This window comes from Malus domestica, chromosome 07 (assembly GCF_042453785.1).
Source record: "Malus domestica chromosome 07, GDT2T_hap1".
NCBI classification, from domain to species: domain Eukaryota; kingdom Viridiplantae; phylum Streptophyta; class Magnoliopsida; order Rosales; family Rosaceae; genus Malus; species Malus domestica.
Genome location: NC_091667.1, coordinates 18,101,633 through 18,129,333, shown reverse-complemented (window position 1 = coordinate 18,129,333; position 27,701 = coordinate 18,101,633). Strand labels below are relative to the sequence as shown.

General features: G+C 37.1%; 2 protein-coding genes across 10 annotated transcripts; one reads left to right on the top strand and one right to left on the bottom strand.

Annotated features, from left to right (window-relative positions):
- The first annotated feature begins 15,714 nt into the window (after positions 1-15,714).
- On the top strand, positions 15,715-18,650 carry LOC103439136 (peroxisomal membrane protein 11D-like). 8 transcript variants are annotated; one of them, XM_008377688.4, is made up of 9 exons: positions 15,844-15,987; positions 16,523-16,595; positions 17,051-17,257; positions 17,507-17,581; positions 17,662-17,736; positions 17,831-17,911; positions 17,990-18,064; positions 18,160-18,333; positions 18,444-18,650. In XM_008377688.4, the coding sequence occupies exons 3-9, from the start codon at positions 17,066-17,068 to the stop codon at positions 18,477-18,479; spliced, it is 708 nt and encodes a 235-aa protein (XP_008375910.1). In that variant the 5' UTR covers positions 15,844-15,987; positions 16,523-16,595; positions 17,051-17,065; the 3' UTR covers positions 18,480-18,650. The 8 variants fall into 8 exon arrangements, with proteins under 8 accessions (XP_008375908.1, XP_008375909.1, XP_008375910.1 ...); XM_008377689.4 differs by having other exon boundaries at positions 16,523-16,620; XM_070824728.1 differs by having other exon boundaries at positions 15,878-16,098.
- Positions 18,651-20,884: 2,234 nt separating this feature from the next.
- On the bottom strand, positions 20,885-25,282 carry LOC103439135 (F-box protein At4g00755). 2 transcript variants are annotated; one of them, XM_008377685.4, is made up of 6 exons: positions 25,117-25,282; positions 24,456-24,639; positions 23,545-23,964; positions 23,289-23,452; positions 22,850-22,968; positions 20,885-21,547 (listed from the first exon to the last, which is right to left on the bottom strand). In XM_008377685.4, the coding sequence occupies exons 2-6, from the start codon at positions 24,580-24,582 to the stop codon at positions 21,274-21,276; spliced, it is 1,104 nt and encodes a 367-aa protein (XP_008375907.1). In that variant the 5' UTR covers positions 24,583-24,639; positions 25,117-25,282; the 3' UTR covers positions 20,885-21,273. The 2 variants fall into 2 exon arrangements, with proteins under 2 accessions (XP_008375907.1, XP_070680825.1); XM_070824724.1 differs by lacking the exon at positions 25,117-25,282 and adding an exon at positions 24,817-25,033.
- Positions 25,283-27,701: the final 2,419 nt, after the last annotated feature.

Here is a 27,701-nt window from a genome sequence, read left to right as displayed (position 1 = left end):
AGGTGAGTCTTGGAATGATTCGAAGATTTCACAACTAAGGTCATATCATGGATTTCCAAGATATTGCGATATCCGTAACGGTAAAGACATAACCATTCGGACATTTTGCCTTGTGTGGGTTAAACTGTGTTAGCATAACAAATAAGGCAAGCATCATTCCCAGGGTCATGGGGGTTGGATCCACTCAAGATGCATTGGGATATGCCTAAATTTGTAGTACCTTCAGGGTAAGTCTGTAATACCAATTCAGTGGTTGCATGTAGGGGCGGTGCTGCATCTTTACCAATAGATCAACAACGAATGAGATATCCTGTCTAATACAATGAGCTAAGTCCAAAGAAGCGCAAAGTTGAACTTAGATATGGAATTTTGGATTCCATAACCTCTTCAAGGGTCTTATTTGCATATAACGTATGGACGATCATAGGTATACTCCAAGGTAACACATTCGGGGTGTAGTTCGACTGGTAGACCAAAGTACCGTCAGAACAACACTTGAACTTCAGGTCAAGGCATAAACGAGTTTTCCTAAGATCCTTCATCTCAAATTCCGTCTTTAGGTGCGAGGTAGTTTTCTTAAGCTTTTCTAGAGTCTTAGTGAGATTCGTGTTAACTACATAAGCTGTAACTCTAGCAATTCCGAATAAGACTTCATAGTTTAACACACAAGGGCATTCATTCATATCTGACTGATCAAGTACACCACATCCGTCGGATTGTTTCAATCTGTAAGTGAACGCCTCAAACAAGTTAAGAGGGTGTTCCGTGGTTTGAAACTATTTGAACTAATCCATGTAATTCTTCGGGAACTTACATGTAAATATCCATATCTATTTCCCCATGGAGAAAACATTAACCACATTTCATAATGCTGCTATCAATCACAGGACGTTTGAGATAAACCTTGCACCGAAAGGCATACATCATATCACACTATATCATTCATCACATAACACTTCCTTTCCCGCTTGTAACATAACGGGGTTACCTTGGACAGTGTAGGAACGATAGGTCTAAAACAAACTTTGGTAAGGAATTTGACCTAAATTGTAATTTCGGTTATCCAATCAGTTCTATGTTGTCACTTAATCAATGGAACACGGTTCGATCTCATCATTTTTCATTTATGTCAGTAGCTACCATATAAGTGAAAACATCATCGATGGTAATCTCATTCCAATTCCATTTTCTCATCCAAACTTGTATACTGCACCAAGAACTTCAAGTCTCGGGAGTAATCCGGATTAATCTCATGAGATGGAAATTATCTAAGATAGCGATCAAGTATGGATTCATTGTTGTGTCGTGATCTTCCTCTTCTAAGGAAGTGAATCTTATGAACCGAGTGATCTGTCGGGCTCCAGGTCAAGACAGATTGATTAGTTATCCGCCAATATACCGAATAGTCCAACATGGGCGTCCAAACCGTCTAATAGGGGCAGCACACCCTTCCGAGATGTTGACTCGACGTCAGTTAAGTATGTTTATCCTTGCAGGCAGGTTTGCAACTGGTATATGATCTCGTCAGTTTAGCTGAATCAGAGGAATGCATTTGGAGCAACATTTTGAAAGCTAGAATTCATCGCACTTACTTATCACATTTATGCAATACGGGGATCGAGATGAGATATAGTGGGCAACATCCACGCAAATTCACGCCGTTTTACAAGAATGTTGACGTTCTTATCTCCCCCTAACGACGGGAAAATTGTCTCACTAAAGTGATAACCCTCAAATGAGTGATAAAGTGATCGCATGCAAGGGCTCTAAGAGAGCTAAAGTGAAGGAGAATCATAATTGACAAAGATTCACATCCTTTTTTGATGACCCAAGTTGGAACGTTGTGGCGGCGTAACTTGGCAAATAGAATGCACACCCAAATGTGTAAATATGAAAAACGTCAGGTTCGTACCTAATAACCAACTATAACATCAAAATGGTTTGGTGGCAATGAGCCTCAAGGTGGACCAATATAGCTACGTACAAGATTGCATAGCCCTCGGCAGAAATCGAAAACTTGGTGCGTTCACCAAGGTTCAGGCAATCAATTAAATTGCACTTTATGATCACTATGCGAGGCTGTTTTGGGGTGAACATGGGAATTCGATGTCTAATTATAAACCAAGAGACATGCAATACTTTATCGAAAACCGTCGATATAAACTCTTCGACATTATCCAGTCTTCTGGACTTTAAGGGATAAGTAGGGTGGTGAACCCTTAATCGGCCAGGGGGTTTAGTAGCAATTTGTGTGGACAAACATGTGACCAGTTTGTCAATTCATCAACCAAAACCATAAGTATTTATATGGTCTGCATTTTGGTTGGATTAGTCCACATATATTCCCTTGAATCCACTGTGAAAAAGGGTGATTTTGTATCTTTGCGAGGGATGACATAGAAAATAAATTTCCCTAATGAGCAGGCTTGGCAAAGTGTTCTTGTAGGCACAAGAACCTTACTTCAGGTAAGGAGATGCGTTGTAGCATCATTGTTCAACCTAAGTGTCCCAAATGGTAGTGCGAAAACAAATAAACTGCTTAATCACCAGGCTCCAGGCCGGCCACATATGGTGTGTTCCCAGTTGGGAGACAACCTATTGGCCTCAAATCAAAGCTTCAGGCTCATTTTTGGAGGTGGTGCAAAGATATTTCACTATATTTTCTTCAGTGGTTTCATTTATGATCATTGTCATCTCGAATATCCTTAAAAATCCAGAACAGTGAGAATATAAAGTCTCTTAAATGGTAATGTTGTACCATTCATACAACGAGGAGCGTGCCAATGCTTTTAATCAGGTTAGATAAACCTGACGTCGTTGTTAGAGTTGTGATTTAAGCGTAAAGTTAGTGTGTGTAATATCGCATTTGTTGATGCACAAAACCGAAGGTCTTGGAACAACGTAAATCCAACCGTGAATCTGCAAGAAAGTAAAGAACACAAGATGTATCGTGGTTCACCCCAATGTTTGGGCTACGTCCACACTGATATTGTATTTCTCTGTTTGTGAGAGGATTGTGAGGGAGAGAGAGCTTCTGTATGTGAGGATCAGAGCTTCTTTGAGGGTGATAGAGCTTTTCTCTAAATCTCAGACCCTCAATTGTGAGGGTGAGGAGGCCCTTTTATAAACTAAGGGCTCTTCCCCTTTTTACATATTTGCCCCTTTATTACATAATTAAATTTGAGTCCCCCGAGTATTTATACGAGATCTAAATACAGAGGCCCCAAGTATGGTACAAACAATAGTCCCCAAGTCTTCAGTCAAGAGAGTCTTTTGGCTGGAGACTTGAAATTCAGTCCATGTGTGGGCTGAAGTAACTAGATGCCGTCTTGAACTAATACTTGACATGAGGCAGTGCTCAAAGTGAAATGATGCTCAATTAGAAGTAGCACATGTTGCGAGGCTGCTCAGTTTGTGGCTTATGTTGCCTTAGTTGGCTCAGCTTGTGGCGTTGAAGGTGAGGGAGTCCTTTTCATAGAATAAGGGTTTGCTCCTCAATACGTAAATGATGGGCTAAGAGTGATGCTCGCGGCGAGGCGGTTGCTCAGTAGGCGGCGATGCTCTCTAATGATAGTGAGGGAGTCCCTTTTATAAAATAAGAGCTTGCTCCTCAATACATAAATGAAATGCTCGCGGCGAGGCGATTGCTCAGTAGGCGGCGATGCTCTCTAATGATGATGAGGGAGTCCCTTTTATAAAATAAGGGCTCGCTTCTCAATACATAAGTGATGGGCTAAGAATGATGCTCGCGGTGAGGCAGTTGCTCAGTAGGCGGCGATGCTCTCTAATGAATGTGAGAGAGTCCCTTTTATAAAATAAGGGCTCACTCCTCAGTACATGAACAATGGGTGCTCTCTAATGAAAGTGAGGGAGTCCCTTTTATAGAATAAGGGTTCGCTCCTCAGTACATAAATAATGGGTCAGAGTCCCCCAAGTATTTTTCATAAGGCCCAGTTGCGGAAGCCCAATATATGATACATAGTGTAGTCCCCCAAGTCTTCAGTCAATAGAGGCTGTTGGCTGGAAATTTCAAATTGAATCCATGTATGGGCAGAAGCGGCGGTTGTTCAGAGGTGGTATTTGTATATCCTGCACTGAAGCTTTGTAGGTGAAGCTTTGCAAGTGAAGCTTTGAAGCTGGAGCTTTTGTAAATAAAGCTTTTGAAGCTGAAGCTCTCAAAGCTAGAGCTATGTAAATGAAGCTTTCGAAGCTGATTGACATGAGTGATGCTCATGAATGTTGACATGAATGATGGTCATGAATGTTTATGTATGATTGATATGAGTGATGCTCATGTATAATTTTGAAGTACTGGACGTACTTTTGATCATCTAGCTAGTGATAATAGCGGTAGACTTCCGAATAATTTTTGGAGTACTGGACGTACTTTTGATCACCTGGTTGGTGATAATAGCGGCAGACTGCTAAATAATTTTGGAGTACTGGGTATACTTTTGATCACCTGGTTGGTGATAATAATGGCAGGGTGCCGAATAAACTTGAAGCCATAGGGCCTGGCTCTTTTAGGCATATGGGCCTTCGCCCTTCACATAACATTCCAGCCCATTATTGTGGGCTTGCCGTTTTTTATTTTTTTTAATTTTTTTATTACCCTCTGATGGGGTTTATATAGGTGTCTCCGAAAGATAAGAAAAATAAATCACATCATTCAAAAAAAAAATTCTGACAGTTCAATGGGTCACGCCCATAATTCCCTTTTCTGCATGCCATCACCATAGCAATTATGTCTGCTTCTTTTTATCTTCTTTTGCTTTCTGCTTTTGCTTTTGTTTCCCTTTTTCTGTTGCATGGTCCATGAGTCCACCGCCAAGGCTCCATAATATTCTCCCACACTATACTTTGTGCTTTCTTTAATAGCCTTAAATTGTTTGTGGACTTGGTGCCGAGAAAATAATCCATTTTTTGGCACCACTATTTGAAGTAATAGTTTGGCAGCCTTCGTAGTCTCTGATGAGCATCACAGCTATCATCTTCTTTTATTGCTGTCACTTTTTCTTTTCTCATTTAGCAGATGGCAGACAAGAGGAATAATAATAGACTTATTATTGAGGAAAAGCTTATCTTCGTCAAGTCGTAATGAGTGTGTTTCTGATGATCAAGATCGCTCTCTGAGTCACACTCGTAGCAAGTTCAGCCTCGTCGACATGCTTCCAGCAACCGAGCTCTCCGCCGTCCCAAGCGGCATCATCATCTCCTCGAGAACCACGTCTGGCGGTAGCAGCAGAAGCAACCTTGCCTCCTTGGAAACGTGTGCGCTGCTGATCTTTGGCGGTGGAGTCATCATCGCTGCTGGATATGCTGAGCATGTCGACATCAGATTCGTCGTCATCCTCCTCCAGAACTGCAGTGTGACTCGTCTATCCCATAAAATCTGAAGCTCGACTGGCGAGAATGATAAGTGTGAATCTGATGCAACAGCATGGCAAAAGCTTATCCAAGAAATCCTAAACATCCGCCATCAAACCCACAGACGGCTCCTCAGGCAGCGGCCTGCCAAGAGAAGGTCTGGTTCTGCCACTGCGTGATAACGTGCTCCCAGATGACGGTAACGTTGTTGAAGTTATCCACCATGCAGTCATTGTTGGAGAGGCCGAAGGTGATGGCGCTGGAGTTGAGGGTGCGCATGAGGCTGAGGCAGGTGCCAGTGATGAAGACCGTGGAGCTAAGGTAGAGTTGCACGGTGTTATAGAGCTCATTGGTGTTGACGCCATCGATCTCCGTGATGTCGAAGTAGTAGTAGGAGGAGAACCAGTGGAAGATCTTGTTGAAGAGCTTGGTGAAGGCGTAGCGGAGCTCCGGTGGGAACACTGCTTGGATGAGGCTCTGGCAGAAGGCCAAAATGCCTAGCAAAGAAGCTAAAGAGGTCCAATACTCCTTCATTTTTGGTGCGAAAATACTTGGGATTTTGAGTGGTGGGTTTTGCTCAATTTATGGAGGGATGATGAGATTTTGAGAAATGGGTTTCGCACAATTTAGAGAAAAGTGATAGAATTTTGGAACTTCTGAGTATTTTTCAAATGGGGTTTGCTGGATATAGAGAAAAGTAATGAACTTTGGAGTTTTTTTTTTTTTTTACAGATTTTGCAAATTCACGGTGGAGGTGAAAAAATGAAAGAGAACCGACATAGTTTTTCGTGTCGATTCCCACAAACGGCGCCAAATATTGATGCATAAAGTCGGAGGTCTTGGAACAACGTAAATCGGACCGTGAATTTGCAAGAAAGTAAAGAACACAAGATGTATCGTGGTTCACCCCAATGTTTGGGCTACGTCCACACTGATATTTTATTTCTCTGTTTATGATAGGATTGTGGGGGAGAGAGAGCTTCTGTATGTAAGGATCAGAGCTTCTTTGAGGGTGAGAAAGCTTTGCTCTAAATCTCATACCCTCAATTGTAAGGGTGATTAGGCTCTTTTATAGACTAAGGGCTCCTCCCCTTTTTACATATTTACCCCTTCATTTATTACATAATTACATTTGAGTCCCCCGAGTATTTATACGAGATCTAAATACAGAGGCCTTAAGTATGGTACAAACAGCATTCATCCAGACAACTAATTGTCCCACATTCATACCTAATCACGTGTTTAATTGAATTCGATCACATGTATACTAGAAACATGATTCAATTAATTTGTATTCGAGGACAATATCAATAAGATTATCCATAATGAAAACCAAACACCAAACTTGAATCCAAGAACATGGAAAATTGTTCATAAAGTAAATGGTTTACTGAGGGGATTCGGCCAACAGGGCCACTCATGTCAAAATTTTGCTTTTCCAACGATGTTTGGTGGAGCAAAATTAATCTCATAGATTGACTACGAGAATGGTACTCCTCAATGACATTGGTAGGGGCACGAACATGTGCATAACTAATGATCTATGCCATCGAGATGGAAGTAGATTCTGTAGGGTTGAGGTTTGGAAATATTATCCCTTATTCTTGAAGTTTTAGGTCTTAGATGCCAAGGATCATGCTTCGGGCATGATGCTGCACCTTGGCAGGCCTTCATTTTACCATATGTTGTAAAAACAAACTCGAAATTGGATGGTGAGAAAGACAGACCCCGAATTGGGTTCAGTAGGCTTCAGCAGAAGCGAGAGGGGTCTGTTCGGTAAATCTCTACTGAAGCAGAGTAGTACCATTCGGTGCATCTCTGTCGAAGAAGAGCATGCCCTTCGATGCATCTCTGCCCAAGCAGGGCATCACCATTCAGTAGCCTTTAACCTAACTGGGTTGAGTCATTCGGTAGACTCTAGCCAAACTTGGTCTATACCTTTCGGTAAACTCCAGCCGAAGCTAGGTTTATACATTTCTCTCACGCTTGTGATAGTAACCAGATCCGAGAATTTGGTAAACTTCTGTTTTCCACACTGTTGTCTCATGAGGGAGTTAGAAACATGGAAAGAAGAGAAAAAAATATTCTCTAGTTAAAATTCTATCAAATTTATAAACTTCAAAATCGTACTCAATTGGGAGGTGAAGAGCCATGGAATATCTCGAATGATCTGACAGTCCGTATGAGCGAGCCAAAGAGCCATGGAATCCTTGTTTGGGAGGTACTTCCATTTGTAATGCTTCGGGCATAAGTCTTCGAATGAAGATCATGGCAGAGGCTTATTCAGCTATTCCATGCCATTGTTAGCTACAATGGTTTCTCAGCTTCTTGATAGTCAAGTGGAGATTCATGTCTTGTACCCCACATAAAGTGGTTTCTATTATAAATGTCCAAATCATGAAAATTGAACTTGTGATGGTTCGACAATCCACTAAATTGGAGGGAACAAGATTGTGATTGGTGCTATGGGAATGAAACATCCATATGCATCAAAGTTAGAACATTCGAGTTCTAAGACATGGTTTTCATGAAACACGTCGGGTTTTCATGGGTGTATTGTTTTATAGAAACTTTGGGTTTCAAAGGCACTACTATAGGTTCAATTCAGTTTATGAATGTTTAGTTCATAAAAGAGAGGTTCCTGCAAGAACACAGGATGTAATATGCTGATTTAAGTGTAATGGATTTGAGTTGATTCAGGAACTCAAGTGTGAGTACTTCGGGACTACGAAAGGATGTTAATGGTTCAAAGAAATAAAATATTGAATCGTTAATGTCCAAAAGTGATCTTCAGGTCAATAATTTTGGATTAATTATTAGATTAATGGACTGCAGGTCACTTTTAATTAATTTAATCGATCGGGACCATTTGGGGTCGATCTTAGAAGCAAAATAATATAAAGATTCAGGCACATAAGTCATGTTGGCTGTATGCCAATTAGGAGGCAGCCCAAAAAAAAAGTTGGGCTAAAATCTTCTGTAGGCAGCCCTAACTTAATCTAGGTTGCGGACCGAATCAAGAAGGAAGCCCAATTAGGCTCGGTCTGTGATAAAAAAAATAAAAAATAAAAAAGGCAGCCTATGCTGCTGGTTTGCACGGCCCCTCAATCTCAGTGTTTTCAGACTGGAAAACAAGTCGACATTTGTTAAAGACACATGGATTCTTCAAATGAGAACCTTATCAACATCGATGGTGTTTCCAAAAACCAGTGAGATTCACAGAGAGTCTCCAAAATAGCATCGAGGTTTCGAGGTTGAGGACGACTTCCAGTCGTTGTAGGTCACCGGAGCTCGACTGCAAGCAAGCTGGCTTCTGGTGTGACAAAGAAAATGACGCCAAAAACAACGTTGTATGCATTCTGTGCATCTAGGTTTTGGGACAAAGCCGGCTCGGCTCGGCTTGAGGTTAGCGCGAGCGCGGCTTCAAGTCGTGACTCCAGCGCATTTTTTTCTTTTTTTTTCGTTTTTGTTTTTTTTGTTTAGGGTTTTCAAAACCCAAAGGGAATCAGGGCTCGAACCCCAGCAATAGGGATCAGGCTGCAAACCTTCTAGCAGAGAATGGAGGCCTAGGTAGTGGGCTTTGTTCTCACACATAGCAAGCCCAGAATGGCTGATTGGTTCCCTTTTGTTTTCTTGGTTAGGGTTTGGGAAAAAAACCCAAAATTGCTTCTATTTTATTTCGTTTCTTTGACTCACAAATTCCATATAGCGATTTTATAACTGTGTATGCATGAACATATATATATTGGCAAATATATGGCAAATATATGAACATATACAATATATATATCATAAGGTAAATATAAATGTAGGGGGTTCATGCATCATGGGGAATGTTTTCATGCTTCATGGTCGTTTCAAATATCTTCCTTTATTTTAAGTGTATCTGATTGGCAGAAAACAATAATAGCTTTTGAATTTGTAGAAGACCCTTCTCAGAAAGCCGAAATTTCATCTCCAATGCGTTGTATCACGTTTAACATAGAAAAATTAAATTAAATCAATAGCATGGAGATCAATTTAATAAAATAATAAATTAATCATAAAAAGAATGATTAGAATGTAATACTCCCCTGATTGAAGATCAAACTCCCTTTAGTGCAGCGTCAAAAGCGTCCTGATAACATGTTGTACGCATAATTTACTTAAACAATTATGGAGGCCAGAAAGAGAGAGAGGGCATAGAGAAAGAAGAGAGAGATGTGTAATTGTGAGGTGTGTTATATTCTACCCCATTGTGCCTTTATTTATAGTAGTAGGGAAGGTTAATTCCTTATCCTTTTAGGATTGCAACTCTAATAGGATATTAACTATTAAAGGGAATATTGAAAGGTATCCCTAGATACACTAGGATTTACACAATCACATTCCTAATCTAATAGGACTACAACAGTTTGTTTATTTATTGGATTACTATTATATGACTAAACGATTTCAGATTTAGTTAATTTTTTGCATAGAATATCTTTAAAGGCTGATATAGACAGTAGACGGTTTCGATTATCATGCAATGAGATAAAGAGGATGGTTGAAAATATAGAATTAGAAGGTTCAAGTGTGAATGTTAGTAGCATCCTTTTTTTTCTTCGGTAACTGAATGAGTGGGTGGTGGGAAAGCAACTTGCATGAAATGGGTTCACCACCATGTGGCATGCCCTTGACGCGTGGAAAACCTTTGTGGACATTCGAGTCCCTAACACTCCTTATTTCTGCACATATTTCTAGGTGGTACGTGTGCTTACGAACAGTTAGCACGAACAAGGCGTAAATCGGACGATTTATGCATGTTTCCCAATGAGGAGCAAAGTGGTAATTTTGCACTCTCGGAAATCCATTACTTGTTTATCGAGATAAAGTGAGGTGCCTGTATTGTGCATTGCAAACTGTAATATTGATGACTTATTTGTTGGGTTCGTTAAGCAAGTGGGCAAGTAGGCCCGTCTACGTTAATGTTTTATTAATTAGGTCTCGTGCCTAATTCATTATTATTTAGGCTACACATATATTTTATTATAGTACTGGACGATACCAACGCGTGGGCACAAGCAAAACTGAATTCGAAGTTACGACGAAGATTTTACGAATTTTTTAGCGTGAAAGGCGTTTTGGTAATTACACATTTACGAGATATATTTTTCTGTTTCTTCTTTTGTGGATTAGGTTGTGTGCCAAGTGGAGCCCACGCCCCATTCTTTCCTCTTTCTCTTGTGGCCCTTCTCCGTGCCTCCCTCTCAAACTGTCTCTTTCTTTTTGCCTCAGTCTCTCTTTCACAAAAACTCTCCTCTCTTCCCCCTTTACACTTTCTCTTTCTCTCAGCCTTGCAAAGAAACCATACCACCATTACCCTTGGCACTCTAGCGAGCATCACCATCACAGACCCAGACCAGTCACGAAACATTAACCTAGAAATAACACCATTGAACCAGGGCCTGGCACTACGCAGTGGCTTATGCCATCATTCACTGTCTTCTTCATGGAACTCCAGCGGGTTCTTGACCTTTCTGATTAAGGTAAGCCTCAAGATATTCTAAACCTTTCATTTTTATTTCTATGATTTGATTTTGACCTTGTGGATGTATTTTGAATGTTGAGGTAACACTGAATCAATGAGGGGGAGATTCCTCAGTTTTTCCAGCAAAGAAACAATGGTCGTCAGGCCCTTTTTCCAGCCAACACCATCCATGACTTGACCTTATTTTGGTATGGATTTGTTCCCTACATTTCTAGCTTCAAATTGGTCTTTGAATCATTGATTTTGGTAGTGAATCGAGCAAGAAGTTAGGCTAAACATGTACTTTGCGATGAAGGTGAGTATGCATGTACTTGTAGGTGTGTGGATGTGGTCCCCGAATGCGGCGCGTGGTGGCCTGTGCAACAACCTTGTGGCGGTGCGTGGAGGAAACTCGAGGTCTCTTTTTAGGTTTCTCGATGTGCCGAATCCAAATCTGCCCTCCATTTTTCCAAATTCAATCATTTTAAAATAGTCCCTTTATTAACCATACTTTATACGATACGTATACGCGAATTTACGATAGTACGTTAAATATTTACGTGAATGGTTTCATTTCTAGGTAAAATGTGTCACAAGGATCTTTGATGTTGGCGAGGTGGGTTCAACCCAACGACATGATTTTGAGTGGGTCTTTACTTTTAAATATTGAATATTTATTTAGTTTCTGTGTGTGTATATATATGTATATATATTTTATAAAGAATTTTCTATGTTATGCCTATATTAGACTAACGTTTATAAGAATTAGCGGAATGACGGAATTTATGAAATTATCTTAAATCATACGGGATGCACATGTATGCATACTATTATGGGATGCCTTAATTATATTTGCAATCATAAATACTATTTTATTGACTAGAATTATCAAATTACCATGGCATGGTCATACTTATATTACTGCTCATCATGCATCCTACACTGGTGTTAGTACTCACCATGGTCAGTCTTCACGTGTATGCTCACATCGCACCAATACGCTCACTTTTGATCCATTGTAGGTGCCAGTCTTGTCCTAGATTGCTATAGGCAATTAGGACTCGTATATGATGCGCACAGCGTCAGTTTTCACGTTATTGTGGTATTAAAGCATAAATTATTATTACATCCAGTCATGTTCATGTCAAAATATCTTTGCATGAATTCGTGTGTCAGTATATGTTGATGAAAACCTAATATTGTGTGTTCGTTTATGCGAGATATGACAATTACAGGATGTTATATGTTTTACATGTGAAATATTGCAATTTACCATATTTCTGAAATGTTATTGTTACACTAAGTGTTTTCATACTATATGTAGTATATATATTTGGAAACTACTTTTGTTTTACGATGAGGGATTATACGTTTTCGAAGGGGTTTTTACAAACTTTATTTTCAGTCTCACTCACCCTTGTTTTTCGCTCCTTCATGATTTAGTGGCAGAGCTCTTGTGTTGACGATGATTTCTAGCAAAAGTTGGTATTGGAGACTACTTCCGATGGTATAATTTTTATTCTAGTTTTACTGTACTTTACTTATGCTCTGACATCACATGCGAAATAGGTTCAATGTGCTCATATGCGCACTCTTGCATTTAGTCACTTTTATGTTTAAATTTACTCATATTTTCCACATCACCACATTTTATGGCTTCACCACCTTCCTGGTGTCGACCAGCACATCTCGATTTAGAGTCCAGGTGGACAGTCCAGGTCGGGATGTGTCACGTTTTCATGTGGAGCAAAACTCACACTTGATAATTTATTATTGAATACAAGACGCCACATGATAGTAAATAAGTTCCATGTAAATCCTTCTCAAGGTGGTGAGGGTTAATATAATCCTCATTAAACAACCATCCCAATTCCCATGTAGGGTTACCTATAAATGCTGAATCCTGAATATGTAGGTTACTCCAATATTTTAGATGTCTTCAAATGCTTTGAATTAATATCTTCCCAGTTTATAATCTGTTCTAATCTATGGACTGTTTATTTTCTTGAATGCACAAATCATCCTTATGATGCGATCCACATGTCAATGTTATTTATATGGTGGAAAAATTCATAATATGTACAATTTCTCTCTTTCTTTTTCTTTTTTTTTTTTTTTTTTTTTTTGCTAAATCAAACCAATGTGCTCCTCACTTACATGTTATTCAACAAATTCAATGCCTAAAATATGTACAATTATCTAAATCACATAGATAAACTCAACAAAATTTGGATAAAAGGTTTGATACTAAACTAATATTTATAAGAAACGTAACCACAAAGGTAATCATACGAGTTCTTCACCACATGGATAAAAAAAAAACGTTGGATATATAAATAATTAAAGGGAGGTTGTTCGATTCCTTGGCGTTTGTGGAACATCGTTGAGGATATTAAGGATAAGGATTGTCTGCCCTTCCACTTTCGGTGTCCTCTCGTGTCCTCCTGTTTGTGTGGTCAAGGTTAAGTCACGTCAACATTTTATATTACTATTCATTTTTGTCTTATTATCTCTATAAAAAAATAATATAAAATATTAACGTAACTTAACTGTGATCACACAAAATAGAAGAGCACGAAAGGGCACCAAAAGTGGGATGGCAGACAATCCTTGTCCGATATTAATGGCTCGGAACAACTTTTGAGGCGATTACTTGGAATCATGTTTATAAAAAGGACTTGGATTGTCTGCCCTCCCATTTAGGTGCCCTCCCCGTGCCCTCCTGTTTTGTGTGGTCACGGTTAAGTCACGTCAATATTTTATATTATTTTTTTATAAAAATAATAAAACAAAAAGAAATAATAATATAAAATGTTGACGTGGCTTAACCGTGACCACAAAAACAGGAGAGCACGAGGAGGGCACAGAAATTGGAGGGCAGAGAATCCAAGTCCTTATAAAAAAGCTAACTTTATTACGGATGTTATTACTAGTACAGAGTTCGATTTTAATAACTTTCATATTTGGTATAGAACCTTGACCCCTGTAGCAAGAAAAGTTTTAATTTTTTACTGTATTGAAATTAGTTGTGATCGTAGACATTCTATTTAATCTAGGTATTGGTTTTTTTCTATAAAAAAAATATTGTAAAAAATCGAGTACCTTGAAAAAAAAACACAAGAAATAGAAATAAAATAGAGAGGGGATGGGTGCAAGGCAAATGTAATGCATGATGATTGATGACATGTGTTTTGGGATATGAATATTTACGAACGAAATGAACATAGTATTTACAAGTATTGATATCCATGCACGACGGCGGATCGAGAATTTTGTCATGTAAATAAATAAATATACTAAAAATTTTAATGCCATATATTTGTGCAAGAAAAAGAATAAGAAAAAGAAATCATCTTTATTTTTTATTCAAAATGAAATTAAAGCAATATTAAAAAAGAAATACATTTGTTGTAAAAAAAAATACAACTAATTCTTTAATATTATGGCATTCAACCCACTATCTATCTGATGAAAATGAACTTGCCCCACTAATAAAAGAACAATATTTGGCTACTCAAAGATAGGGGTGGGCGCGGTTCGGTTTGGTGCGGTTTTGAGTGAAACCAAAACCAAAACCGCAAGTTTTTGTGGTTTGGTTCGGTGCGGTTTTGAAGCCAAAACCAAAATGAAACCAAACTGTTTGGTTCGGTTCGATGCGGTTTCAAACGGTTTCGGTTTGATTTTTAAGAAAAAATGTACAATTTGCAATTTAACATATTAAAAAGCATTTCCCAATAGTAATAGGAAAATGACATTTGTTATGTAAACAATTAGCATGTTGCATGTAGTTGTGATGTTAAAACATGTTTGTGCAACAAAAAGGTGTCCCTTACAATATTTTTCATAAAACAAGTTGAATAAATTTGAATTCATTAAACGTGAGCGAAATTTTCATACTAGAATATGTGATATCATGCTTCAAATGAGTGGCCTTTAGTAGATCATTGTTCGACTCTTGATAACAAGATTAGTCCACCCTTGTACATATATGTGTGTGTGATGGTATAAAATAACAAAGGTCCTTCAAGTTAATGAACAAAAGAAAGTGATGAATGATGATATTCTAGTGTGGTTGAGTCCATACTAAGTGTATGGATTTTAATTTTAACAAACGACCAATTAAAACATGAAATCTAATATGGACATTTAATTAAATGTTTATTAATATTTGCGGTGCGGTTCGGTTTCGGTGCGGTTTTCAAAAGCCAAAATCGAAACCAAACCGTTTTCTATGTTGCGGTTCGGTTTCAAAACCGAAACCGTTTCAAAACCGCAAAACCAAACCGTTCGGTGCGGTTCGATTTGGTTCATGTTTCGGTTTCGATTTTCGGTTCTAAGTGCCCACCCCTACTCAAAGATGAGTAGGAACTTCTACTCAAAATTTCTCAAAAATGTTCGTTGTCAATTTTAAAACTTCGTGTTTATAATCAAAGCTATTTATATTATAAATCACCCTATAAAGACTGTTTCTGCAAAAAATCAATTAAAACTAAGGTCGCCTCATCAAACTATTTAAAAACAAATGAACAGTATTGGTAAAGCATTACAAACTATCTATGTATTTGCTACAATAGATTGATTAAGCGACCTTACTTTTAATTTATTTTTTTTGCAGAGAAGATCTTTACAGTGTGATTCATAATATGAACAGTTCTGATCATAAACACAAAATTCTATGATTAAAAAACTAAGAGATTTGAGTATGAGTTCATACTCATCTTTGAGTAGTCAATTATTGTTCCTAATAAAATCGATAACAAACATATACGTTTAAATGGACGACAACTAATTGTGCCAGACCTATTTGGTTTTAAAGAAACGCATTACTTCAGCCAAAGAATAGCACATGGTCAATCGGCCAAACCCACATATCCACACCACAGCCCATATAAGACCCAAACCCACACCATAAACCATATTTAAATCAAGAAAATGACAATTTCGTAATTAAAACCAAGTTTCTTGTTCAATTGAACCACGCCTCCCCAAATAGAGTAATTTTGTTTGTATGTATGGGGAAGGAGAGGACCAAACAAGCCATTATCACAGCCTATCAAACACCAACAGACCAAGGGTTCCCCTTTCCAGTTTTTGCTGTTTTCGAGGTCATTTCCTTGGCACTCTCTTCGGTACTCTCTCTCTCCCCTCTTTACTTTCTGGATTTATAGATTGGGATATCACAAATTCTAGAACTTGATTGTCATCCTGCACTCTAGGAACCAGAAAGGGCACAGCTTTAGGTACACACACTCTCCGACGTAAATCTCAAGTTGAAGTCTGTTTATTTTTGTGTGAAGTGGTTTTCTGGTTTTGATGATTTGGCCGGTGGGTTTTCATTTGTTTGATAAAATTTTGATCTGGATTTTGGGTATTTCTTGATTTGGGCCATTTCGTTGATTTGATGTTGTTATTGATTGCTCACGACCTGCGGTTGTATGTTTGGTTGCTCGGAAAGTGAAGGAAAATGAAAATTTATTGTTAAATTGTGTGTGTGTGGTGGGGGAGATGGATTTCAGCTGGGTAGACTACAGAATCGTTACTAATTTCAGATGGCCAAGAAAAAGGGTAAATATTGTATATGATCAGTGTGTCGTTCTGCTTTCTTTGTCATGGAAATTGTTTGCTTCTGAATGATTAACGAAGTTGGACAATGCAAAATTACAGTTGTTAGATGCTAATTGAAGTATTCGTATGCGGGTGCGGGTGCGCGCGCACGTGTGGGGTTCAGCTGAAGAGGGTATGGACCGTGTTGTATGTTCATGGTGGGTAGACTAGATAGCAAAGCATTTAACTGCTACTTTTCGACTGCCAGGCAGATAAGCTGAATATTGTGTAGGATAAAATGGTTATTTGGTTCCTTTATAGTCGAATCTGTATAATTAAATTACAGTTCTCGTATGTGAATTGAAAAGTTTCTACAAATTTTATCGAATTTTTTAGATGGTACAGTTGTTTTGACCAGATTGAACTCAAGTAAAAACTCAGGGACTCGTTAATACAAGCTGAAATCATAAGTAGATCGACCAAAAGTTGGTCTATTTCTTGAGTGATGGTTATAATACATATTTTGCGAAATTTCACGTGTTAATATATGCATATGCTTTATGTATCATTTTCCCGTGTTGATTTTCATGCTATCATTGCTTCCCAAAATTGCTTCATATGACAATTTACTCGTACTTGTTTCCTTAGGTCTAGGCATAAGGGATGAGTACACTAGATGCAACCAGAGCCGAACTTGCTCTTGCAGTTCTGTATCTGAACAAGGCTGAGGCCAGGGACAAGATATGCAGGGCAATACAATATGGTTCTAAATTCTTGAGTAATGGAGAACCTGGAACAGCCCAAAATGTGGACAAATCGACTAGTTTGGCACGAAAAGTTTTTCGTCTGTTCAAGGTTAGGATTTGTGTGACATATACCCTTTAATATTGGTACAAACTTTCTTTGTGGCTGTCGTGCTCCTTTTAAATTTTTGGAAGAACCAGAGGGAGGAAGGATGATGCTTCGGCAATTAGGCCTTTGCTAAGTTTTTTGTATCCACTCTCATGCTTATTAGGAGGACCTTTAGTTGTCCAAACGAAATATGACGTAGAACTTGAATTTCAAGCCTTTCTGTTCTTGAACGTTTTATGATTTTTGGTTCAGTTTATCAATGATCTGCATGGTCTTATTAGTCCAACCGCTCCAGGGACTCCTCTTCCACTTGTTCTGCTGGGAAAGGTATAGATATAATCTACTTCCGACTAAAATCTATGTTCTGATTTTTCTTCATGATGACAATCTACTTTGATGCTTTACAGTCCAAAAATGCATTGCTGTCAACATTTCTGTTTCTTGATCAAATTGTCTGGCTCAGTAGAACAGGTATTTATAAGGTACGTATTATTATCACATTTCCCGTACAATTGTTATCTATTGGGTTCTGTGATATTCAGTGGGGTAAAAGTTTAGAAATTATGTTTGTTATAGAACAAAGAACGTGCTGATCTGATTGGCCGGATCTCGCTTTTCTGTTGGATGGGCTCCTCAATATGTACCACTTTGGTTGAGGTTCGTTACTTCCTACCCTTTACCTTTTTCGAGATATACATGGCATGAACAATGTATTCTTATTGCTTCCTAAGTCAGATTGGGGAGATAGGAAGGATTTCTGGGCAACTTAAGAAGTTGGAGAAGGATCTGAAGAACAGTGAGAAGTATCATGTATGTTGACCACAGACCTTGTAAATCCATTGACCATAAAAAACTTCGAGATAGTACCACTTTCTTTACATTTTCATGTGGATTTGTGACTGCAGAATGAACAATACCGTGCTAAACTCAAAAAATCAAATGAGAGGTCACTGGCCCTGGTTAAAGCAGCGTTGGATACAGTGGTAGCAGTTGGGTTGCTTCAGTTGGCTCCTAAGAAAGTTACTTCTCGTGTTACTGGAGCCTTGGGATTTACGACTTCTCTGATCTCATGTTATCAGGTTTTTATACTACCTTCATCCATGAACATTTGTCTGTATGAATTTGTAACGGATCCAAAGGCGTTTTTACTATTGTTTTCGACTGAGTCTCCTTTGCGCCTGTGATGCAGTTGCTTCCAGCACCAGCAAAGTCCAAGGCAGCCTAAAGATCGAAGTCTGTTTGCTTGATGTGCTTCAGCGTCCGCTTAATAATTGTTTATACTTTTATATGAGTATTTGTTAGTTGAAACGTTTGAGCAATTTGAAAACTAAAACTTTAACCATTACTTTGTTACCATCAATAATGCTCTGTGCAATAGAAATTAGTCATTTGATAATTGTATCAGCTCAGCAGCATAACTTTCGTTAGGGTTTGCGTTATCTGTTTTTTAATTTTTTTAACGATATTATCAACACTAAAGGGATGGAGAGTGGGATAAGCCTCATATTGGACTATTAATAATGTGGTTCAAATTTGTCTTTGGCGAGAATTGAACTTTAAGACATCTCACTTATAAGCCGGGCCGGCCCAGGCCCAGTGCTGGCAGGGCGACTGTTTGGGGTCCAAAATAATTGGGGGCATCAAAATTATTAGGTCGGTATATTTATATATGTTTTCATAAGAGTATAAATTTATAAAATTTGGTTCAATGATAAAGAAATTGAACTAGAATTCGTGGTTTTGTTGTTTAAAATTAATGATGAGGTATTGGGTTTAAAACACTATGTGTGCTTATTTATTTTTCAATTTTTACAAATTTCTTTTCATCATAAGAGTATAAATATATAAAATTTGACCAAATAATCAAGAAGTTTAATTAAAATCAGTGGTTTTTGTTGTTTAAAATTAATGAGATGTCCTAAGTTCGAAATGCTAAGTGCATGTTTATTATTTTCAATTTATACGAATTTTTGTTTGGTTGTTAATTTATTTTTAATTAGTAGCTAGTAGCTATGTAGATTGTTATTTTTAAACATTAATTTGTTCCAATTCAAGTCTAATCTTCAACAAAAAGTCATGCATTAACCAAATTTTTAAACCAAAGTTGTAAATAATATGACGTGTCATCAAAAAGTTTAATTTAGTACCCATTTATTACTTATACATATTAATTAAAGACTCAAAAACATCATTATTTTTTTAGTCCCATATTGACAAGACTAGTAAATAAGAAAAAACACCTCATGATTTATACAAAAACACTTTAAAAGTTAAGATAGAAAACAAAATTCATATCTATCTACTTGTAAACCCAAAGTTTTTTTGTTTCCTTCTCACGATACAAAATAAATTAGTTTTTCTATGTTTATAAATTATTAAGTTTGAAGTACTTTTCTAAGTATAATTTTATAGATGTCTTAAGTGTGAAAATAAATAATTTTCTTATATAAAGTGAGGGCACATTTGTTGGCGTCGCCCTGGGCCTCAAAAATCTCTAGACCGGCCGTGCTTACAAGTGAAGAGGAATACTATATTTTCTATGTTTAGATGTTGATCCGACTTCGTTAGCGTTTCATCTAGGGTGTAAGGAAAATCTATTTTCCAATACGAAAATTTTGTGCCAAATCCGAAAATTTATAATTCTGAACGTTTTTGAATAAAATTGAATGGAAATTGAATTGAAAATAATCTGGGAACTCTATATTTCTGATCTTATTTTTTTCGCAACTTGCACCAAATGGAAGGAAAAAACATTGAATTGCATTGCATTTATGCAAAAGTTTGAAAATTTTCAAAAACTTGTATTCCAAGTTTAGAATAAAAGTTGGATTCCATTTTCCCTTTTTAGGGAGTGGAACTCGTCTCTAATCCGATACGTCCAACAAACACCTACTCTATTCTAGTCGATATTAAGAAACGTTCAAAATATAGACCCAATTATAGAATTACGTCCAAAATAGGTCCAAAGTTCAATTCTCTCCAACGTAACAAAAGCAAGAACAGTTTTTATTTACTTGCAACAAAAGAGTAAGAATAGAAGATTAACGAAAAAATGAAGGGCATGTAAAATTAAAATAATTTTGAATCTCGAGTTCCTACATTTACTAAAATGTAAATATACAAATCAATTCACTTTTAAATCTTCCCTCTGTTCGCTAACATGTAAGGAGTCGTGTTAACTACCCCTTTAAAATTCATAATCAAATACCTAAATATCAAGAATTAGATCAAGTAGGGAGGGCTAATTGATATGAACCCATTTCCTAGGTCATCTCCAATGGAAAAAGCTAAAGGTCCAAAAGTAAAAAAATAGCATGATTTGTCCAAAATTCATCTCTAACTGATGATTGTTCTATGGCGTCCACCGGATCATTATTTGGTTAAATGTAGCCCCCCCCCCTCTTAGCTCTTTTTTTGGGGCCCAATACTTCAGTTGCAATGATTGATTCAAATTCAATCGCTAGATTTGAAAACATCCAAAAGCAATTTAATTAAAATAACCAATAAATTCAAAGTATAAACTTAAAATTTATAAATTATTGAGGGAGCGAAGTTTAGCCCCTTTGGTTGGAGATGGTATGAGTATGACATGACACTGTTCATTTAAAAATAATTTTTTCAAGACAATAATAATTCTGAACAGAGCTATATTATTTCTAAATACTCCCCTTCCTCATTCAGTAGAGATGCCCCAAGAGGAGAAATATATTTCCCACATATATTTTCAATTCTCAAACAATGAAAAAAACACCAAAAACATCATGAAACAGACCTCAAATGTTCGAACACCTCAAATATACAAGCAGCAGCTATACCTGGCATTTAGTAGGATTACTGTTTTTAACACCTCAATTATATCTCTACAGCAACTGTTTATCACATTATCACTCTCACTTTACGAGGGCTAATACACTCGAGAAAATTAACCCCAGATGCGCGGATTTCCAATTCAAAGAGGAAGGACAGAAGCTATGATTTAGAAACGATCAAAGAAAAAACCCGCACCTTGATACATGTAATTAGAGGAAATATTCTTCATCAGATCCGTCCTCTTCCTCCCCTTGGTATTCCTCCTCAATACCTACTACATTCCAATTCACAAATGGCTGCATGCCTCTCATATCCTCCAAATTAACTGTGGAGATAATAATGGACTCGTTCTCGGGCAAGTTCTGTTGGTTGTGCAACTTGGCCTGCACATCGTTCTTCAACACAAACTCCCCAGATGGGACATGAATTTCAACGCCAAATGCAGGTGATAATGGCTTCCCTTTGACTTCAACATGAGACACACTGCAACATGCAATAAAGTGCACAAAATTAGAAAACATGCAAAACAACACTCTACCATAACAAAATGGGTGATCGAACCAGCAAGTCTAAACAAAAAATTAAAAACTCCTGATTGATCATTTATCTCATCAAGGAATTCCCTTTCCTGAGGTAATATTTCTACCTACACAAGTTTTCGATTGTCATGTTGCAATCCCAAAACCCATATGTCATGACAGCAAAAACATCTTATTGGCCTAGTGATCCTAAAATCTTATAAATCCTGTTCCTTTGCTCTATATCGTTCTATGGTTGTCTATTTCCAGTACATTCAACAGATAGGAACATAAGAATGACCACTAAAATTAAAAACTAAAAATTAAAAGAGGGTGTGAGGCTCCGAGCCTATCCATCACGATACTGGCACCTGGGGGGATTATTCTCTTTCTTATTAACAGAAATATCATGCATAACATGATAACAAACAAATGGTACATTTCTTCAACACTAAAAAGAGAATACACAGAAAAATGAAAAATACTTGGAGAAATGCACAGATAAAGCAAACATGTTTCCTCAGATAATATGCCATAAGGTATCAACAAACTGAGGCACAAAGACATGCACATAGCAGAACCAACAAGCTTCACTGATCAGCTGAAGCTAAAATAAAGAAAACGAAAGTAATTGTTGTTCTCGAGACAAAAGATGCGGAAAAGAGTTCACATGTAGAATTATTTCAGTTTCCCATCCTTCATATCAAAATGACTAAATCCAATTCATTTTCACCATTCCAACAAAAGTTATTCAACTTATCCTGCCACTTCATATCACCTTTTTACGAATCTATAAGCAATTTCTTAATGTAGTGGCGTTTGTTCTACTATTATAATAAAAATTTGAACCATGTGAACTTACCATTTTGCAGGCTTACTACAATAAAATTTTAAAGCCAAATATCCAACTGACAGAACAAGAGTGATGCTGTTACCACCACCCATGTTTCCCATCCCACAATCTCTCATCTTTGTAACATATTACTCAATCAGCATTATCACAGACTTAATGTGCCTCACAGTCAAATAAAAGTATTGAACCAATTATAGGAAAGGAGTCACAACATAAGTTTGTATTAAAACAATTGCAACATGTTTTCGGTCAAAAAAATTCTAGTAACATTTCTATAGTACTACTCGGTTCTCTTTTTAAATTTGTCCTTTTAAATAATTTCATCAACTTAGTCATTAACAAATCAACAAAAGTCAGTGGGGTGAGCATTTCGGGGATGGTAATAACACTCAAGAAAATAAGCACAGAACTAACCATATATAGAACAAGCCATCCATTTCTTGTCTCTGTACTCTACCCAGAAGCTCAATCTGCAAAATTCCACCTATGCAAAGAACTGGTTCTGGAAGCTTAAATGTCTGCAGGCGGTTCTCCTGTTTGTAAGTTATCTATTAGCTTATTTAAGTCAAGTATCTAGTCATAATCTAAGACTTCAAATCCAGGATTTCCAGTTTCTATACTGTAAAAATGTCTAGAAGATCCAGAATTTTCAGTTTGTAGTATGAATTGAACAGCCCAAAAGGTCTCTGCTCCAAAGTTTCTTTATTAAGTAATGGAAACATAAGGAGTGTGTCACTTCTTCCTCCCAAATGGAGGGAACATTTAGTATCAAAGGAACCATTTCACAACAAATAAGATGCAAATGCAGAAAGACAGTTAAGAAGTACAGAAGTACAGATCAGGTGGTACACACCTGAGTCATTGGGAACACTTCTGAAGTGTAGGTCCATACGAACTTGTTCTCATGACATGATTCATCCTTTGAATCACACTCTACAACCACAAGGGATTTGGCACAACCCATATGAAATCGCACAGCCTTGGCTGAATATATGGGTAAACCTACCTGGAAAAAAGCTGTAAATGGGAAAAGATAAAGAGACGCCAATCAGAGAAATTTAGAGAGTAAAAAATGGCAAAATCCACAATTTGGAAATTCAAACACTTACCTTGGAAAGGATGTATGCTGACTTCATTAATTACAACTAAATCAGACACCAACTTGTATATCAGAATCTCAGGCACTGCAGGGTCACTTTGGCCTTTACTTGACCAATACGAAGCTCTCTGTCCCACCATGACTCTTGGTTCTAGAGTATTGCGGATGCTTTCTTCCGGATAATTGTCGGTGCTGGAAGCACTGATTGCCTTAGAAATAGAACTCCTCACATTGAAAGATATAAAACCACGAGCTAAAAAAGCATAGACCCTATGCTCCCTTTCCAAGGTTTCCAATTCCTTTGACTTGCTAGATCCAATTTCTGCAACCTCTTCTGCGTCAGGGCTGTTTAACTCAACCACACCAGCAACTCTAGATAACTGAGGAAACATTCTCAAGCACAGCTTTTTACAAAGATCATTTTCTATCACTGCATATAATTAAATGTTACAAACTCTTCAGCCTCATTTGGTAATACTGGAAAACTTCTAACAAAAGGGATATAAATCTTCTAAAAAACCCACATTGATTTCCCTTCAAAATATTCATCTCAAACATCAGTGAGACATAATTATAACGGTTTCAGAAATTCTCAACCTAACAAATTGATGCAATCATATAACAACCAGAAGATAACATATTAATAAAGGAATCAATCCATATATACAATATTGATCGAGAGCACAGACAATAAGTATATAAAACTTGCCACCTACAAACAACTTACTCAACTATAAGAACTCATGTGAAAAAAAAAATTAAAAAAATTAAAAAAAAATAAAAAATCAACTTTATGTCTTTCCTAGGCTTAATTACTAAGCTACACATATGTGTAGCACATATAATCACAATTGGAGTTACGCATTAGTATACTTAAAAAAGCAACGAAATATATTAAACAGCTTCAAGCCCTCAACTCACCAAAATGACGCCAAGAGCGTGAGACAGAACTAACACGAACAAGATCAGATGGATCGTCCAAACAAGTTAGGACATTTAAGGACATGTCAGGTTCAAGCCAGTTCAAGAAATCCATACAAGGACTCATAGCAAGCAACTACGAGATTAATGCGCCAAACCCGGGTGCCTTTCTGAGCCTCAAGACCTGATTTCAGAAAGTAAGAGACCATCAATACAGTACATAATGATAATTGAAAAGAAAAAAAAGTAGAAGTAATGCAAATTCTGCCATGTATATCGAAACAACATAAGCTATAAGCCTATTGAAACAACAATCTAACAGCAGAAACTATAATTAAGCAAAATTAAGAAATGTCCATACAAAAACAATGGAATTTATCACATTCCTGTCATGCATGGCATCAATTTTCCCATCAATTACTGGAATTTAGAAAGAAAAAAAAAAGGTTAAATCCTGAAACCAGAATTCATAATTGCAAATTCATCATATGTTGGAAAAATTGAAACAACACGAAGAAATTGAAGGGAGCTGCCGGTGAAAAGTAAGTAAAAGTAAAACAGAGAAAAATTAGAAAATTGGAACAATTTTACCTTTTCAGAAAATATAAATGCGCACAGAGAGGAGGAGGAGAGTAAGAAGAAAAAAGCATCGAATTCTGACCTTTTCTTGACGAGCAAAGGTGTCTCTGAAATGCCCGAAACCCTAGAAGAGAAGAAAGATTGGAGCACAGAGGGGGGGGGGGAGAGGAGGGAGAGTTGATGATAAGCGCCGAGAGAGATGGAGTGTAATTACAGAACAGAAATTGATGAGGTGAGATAATGGAAGTGAGAACTTTTTATGAATATCGAAAATAAAAGTTACTTTCACTATGAGAAAAATAAATTTTAATTTTAAATAAAAGTTAGAATTTATATATTAACATGCATTAATTTCGTTGTTTGGATTTATAAGCATAGAAATTTAGAATTTTCGTCTGAAAAAAAAAAACTTGGAATTTGTGACCTCCAATTTCCAAGTTTTAATTTCATGTAAATAGATGTCATTTTCCAATTTCTATGATTGAGAGATTAAAAATAATAAATTTTGTATTCAATTCTATTATTCATTTAGGTTAACTAAATAAGAAAATTCACAAATTCTAGAAAATAAAATATCGTCATTTCAATTTCTGTTAATTTTAAAATTTCTTAGTAATCTTAAATTTCTTCGTACAATCATAGTGTTAATATATTTGTTTGTTATTACTTTTTTTTTTTTTTTGTGAAGAAGAAGAAGAAGAAGTAAGAAGATTGAAAACGCGCAAATATTTTTTACCAGAAATAACATGCATATCGTCATTTCATCGAGTCTTGGTAGGCCTAAAGTCATTTGGAAAGACATATTGCACACATGTTAATGTATGCAAAGGGCAGCACCCAAGGTATCCATGGACATTCACTAAGTCTTGGTAGGCCTGAAGTAAGTTGGAGGGTATGTATAAAGTCAACTCTAATCTTCAAAATGACAGCATCCAAGGTATCCATAGACATTCACCGAAGTTCGAAGGGTTAGCACCCAAGGTATCCATAGACGTTCACCGAAGTTCGGGGGGGGGGGGGGGGGTGGGGGGTTTCCGCTGACCCCCCTTGCCCCTCAATGCATCTGTCACTGGTTAAGGCCTCGAGAATCATACAGGAGAACGTTTTTGTTTGTTACGTAACGTATTTGTTTATTTATTACTGTAACACCAAGCAAATACTTTTGAATTAATAAGAAAATAACTTTTTTTTTGTTTCATCAAAAGTATTTTTATTCAAAGAATATATGAAACAAGTTTCCTTTGATTCGGAATTGAATCGACACTTATTGCACACATCGTTAAATGTGTAGAAATGCTCGACTTAATCGACTACCTAAGAGCATCTTCAAATAAGATGTTAAAATCTTAGGTGAACGGCTATTGTGCATATTTGACATCAAAAGTCTTTCCAACCGAAGTGTTATTTGCTGACTGGATTTGAAGACTGTGATTTGGAGTCAAATTTGACATTAATGTTAAATTTCTTTTTAATTTATTTTAATGGTGGGTCCCTTATTCCACTACATTTCAACCAATAAAATTTTTTGTTTCAACTTTTTTTTAATAATTACAACCATTTAAAATTCTATTTAAATAATAAAATAATATTTAACAATTCGGTTGGAGAAGTACAAAATTGAATATAAGACCTCAAATTATCACATCAGCCATCAATTGAATTTGACTCCTATAATTTGACATTTTCTTTGGAGATGGTCTAATTTGGGCAAAGTCGCAATTAGATGTTAGAGATTTCTCATGATTGCTATTCATAATTCAGTATCTCTTGAAGCATCTTGTCTTCATTTAAAACTCCACCAGAGCTCATCTGATGCTATTCAACTCTAAGAGTGACGCTCTCATGCGCGCATTAGAACACAAAAATGGTCAATATCAATCGTTCACTCATAAAAAAAAACAATGTGCAAGATAGAATTATCATGTATTCTAATTAGGCACATATTAATTGTGTACAACTTCAAACTTTCAAAGCTTACAATGTTGCTCTACTATTAGAGCAAGTCCACCCCTCTTAATTGCAAGGGGGATTGGTGATTAAATCCACCAAAACCAGCAAAAGGTGCTCCAACCCCGCCCAAACAAGTTGGGCTATAGTAAACAAAAAGAGGCCCGACTTCTCACTCAGGCCAAAATCACTCAACCCAGCACCTGAGGGAGTGTGATGTCATGGTGACTTCACCCACGTTACTATACTTTTTTGCGCCGGCACATAGGATTCACATGCGTGTGAGCGTAAGTGGTTAACTAACCCTGCTGCGCTGATGTTCAACTGCTCACTCAGGGCGAAATTGCTCAACCCAACGCCTGAGGAAGTGTGACGTCATGGTGATGTCACCCATGTTACTATATTTTTTTTTTTTTGCGATGCCGCGTGGGATTCACATGCGCATGAGCACAAGTGGTCGACCAACCCTACTACGTTGGGGCCTGCTCTACAGGCACACTCACCTCTCAACTGTCCAATTTCAACAAGATTTCTAGCCTATGATCCAAATTTGTTCAACAAAAAAATTTAAAAATTTGGAAAAAAAATTTAAATATATATATATATATATATATATATATATATATATATCTTACTATATGTTGTTGCCCATGTGGCACAATATGAGTTGTTGGATTACCAAAAAATGTAATCAAATGGTTCATTTAATTAGGTTAGAAA

Bases quoted from the DNA above. Each gene is read 5' to 3' on its own strand.
- LOC103439135 (XM_008377685.4), bottom strand. From the start codon at position 24,582: ATGAGTCCTTGTATGGATTTCTTGAACTGGCTTGAACCTGACATGTCC. The intron at 23,453-23,544 runs GTAAGTGTTTGA...TCCCATTTACAG, and splicing joins CAGCATACATCCTTTCCAAG to CTTTTTTCCAGGTAGGTTTA. The intron at 22,969-23,288 runs GTGTGTACCACC...ACTTACAAACAG, and splicing joins AAGTGTTCCCAATGACTCAG to GAGAACCGCCTGCAGACATT.
- LOC103439136 (XM_008377686.3), top strand. From the start codon at position 17,066: ATGAGTACACTAGATGCAACCAGAGCCGAACTTGCTCTTGCAGTTCTG. The intron at 18,065-18,159 runs GTATGTTGACCA...TTGTGACTGCAG, and splicing joins AGAACAGTGAGAAGTATCAT to AATGAACAATACCGTGCTAA. The intron at 18,334-18,443 runs GTTTTTATACTA...CCTGTGATGCAG, and splicing joins CTCTGATCTCATGTTATCAG to TTGCTTCCAGCACCAGCAAA.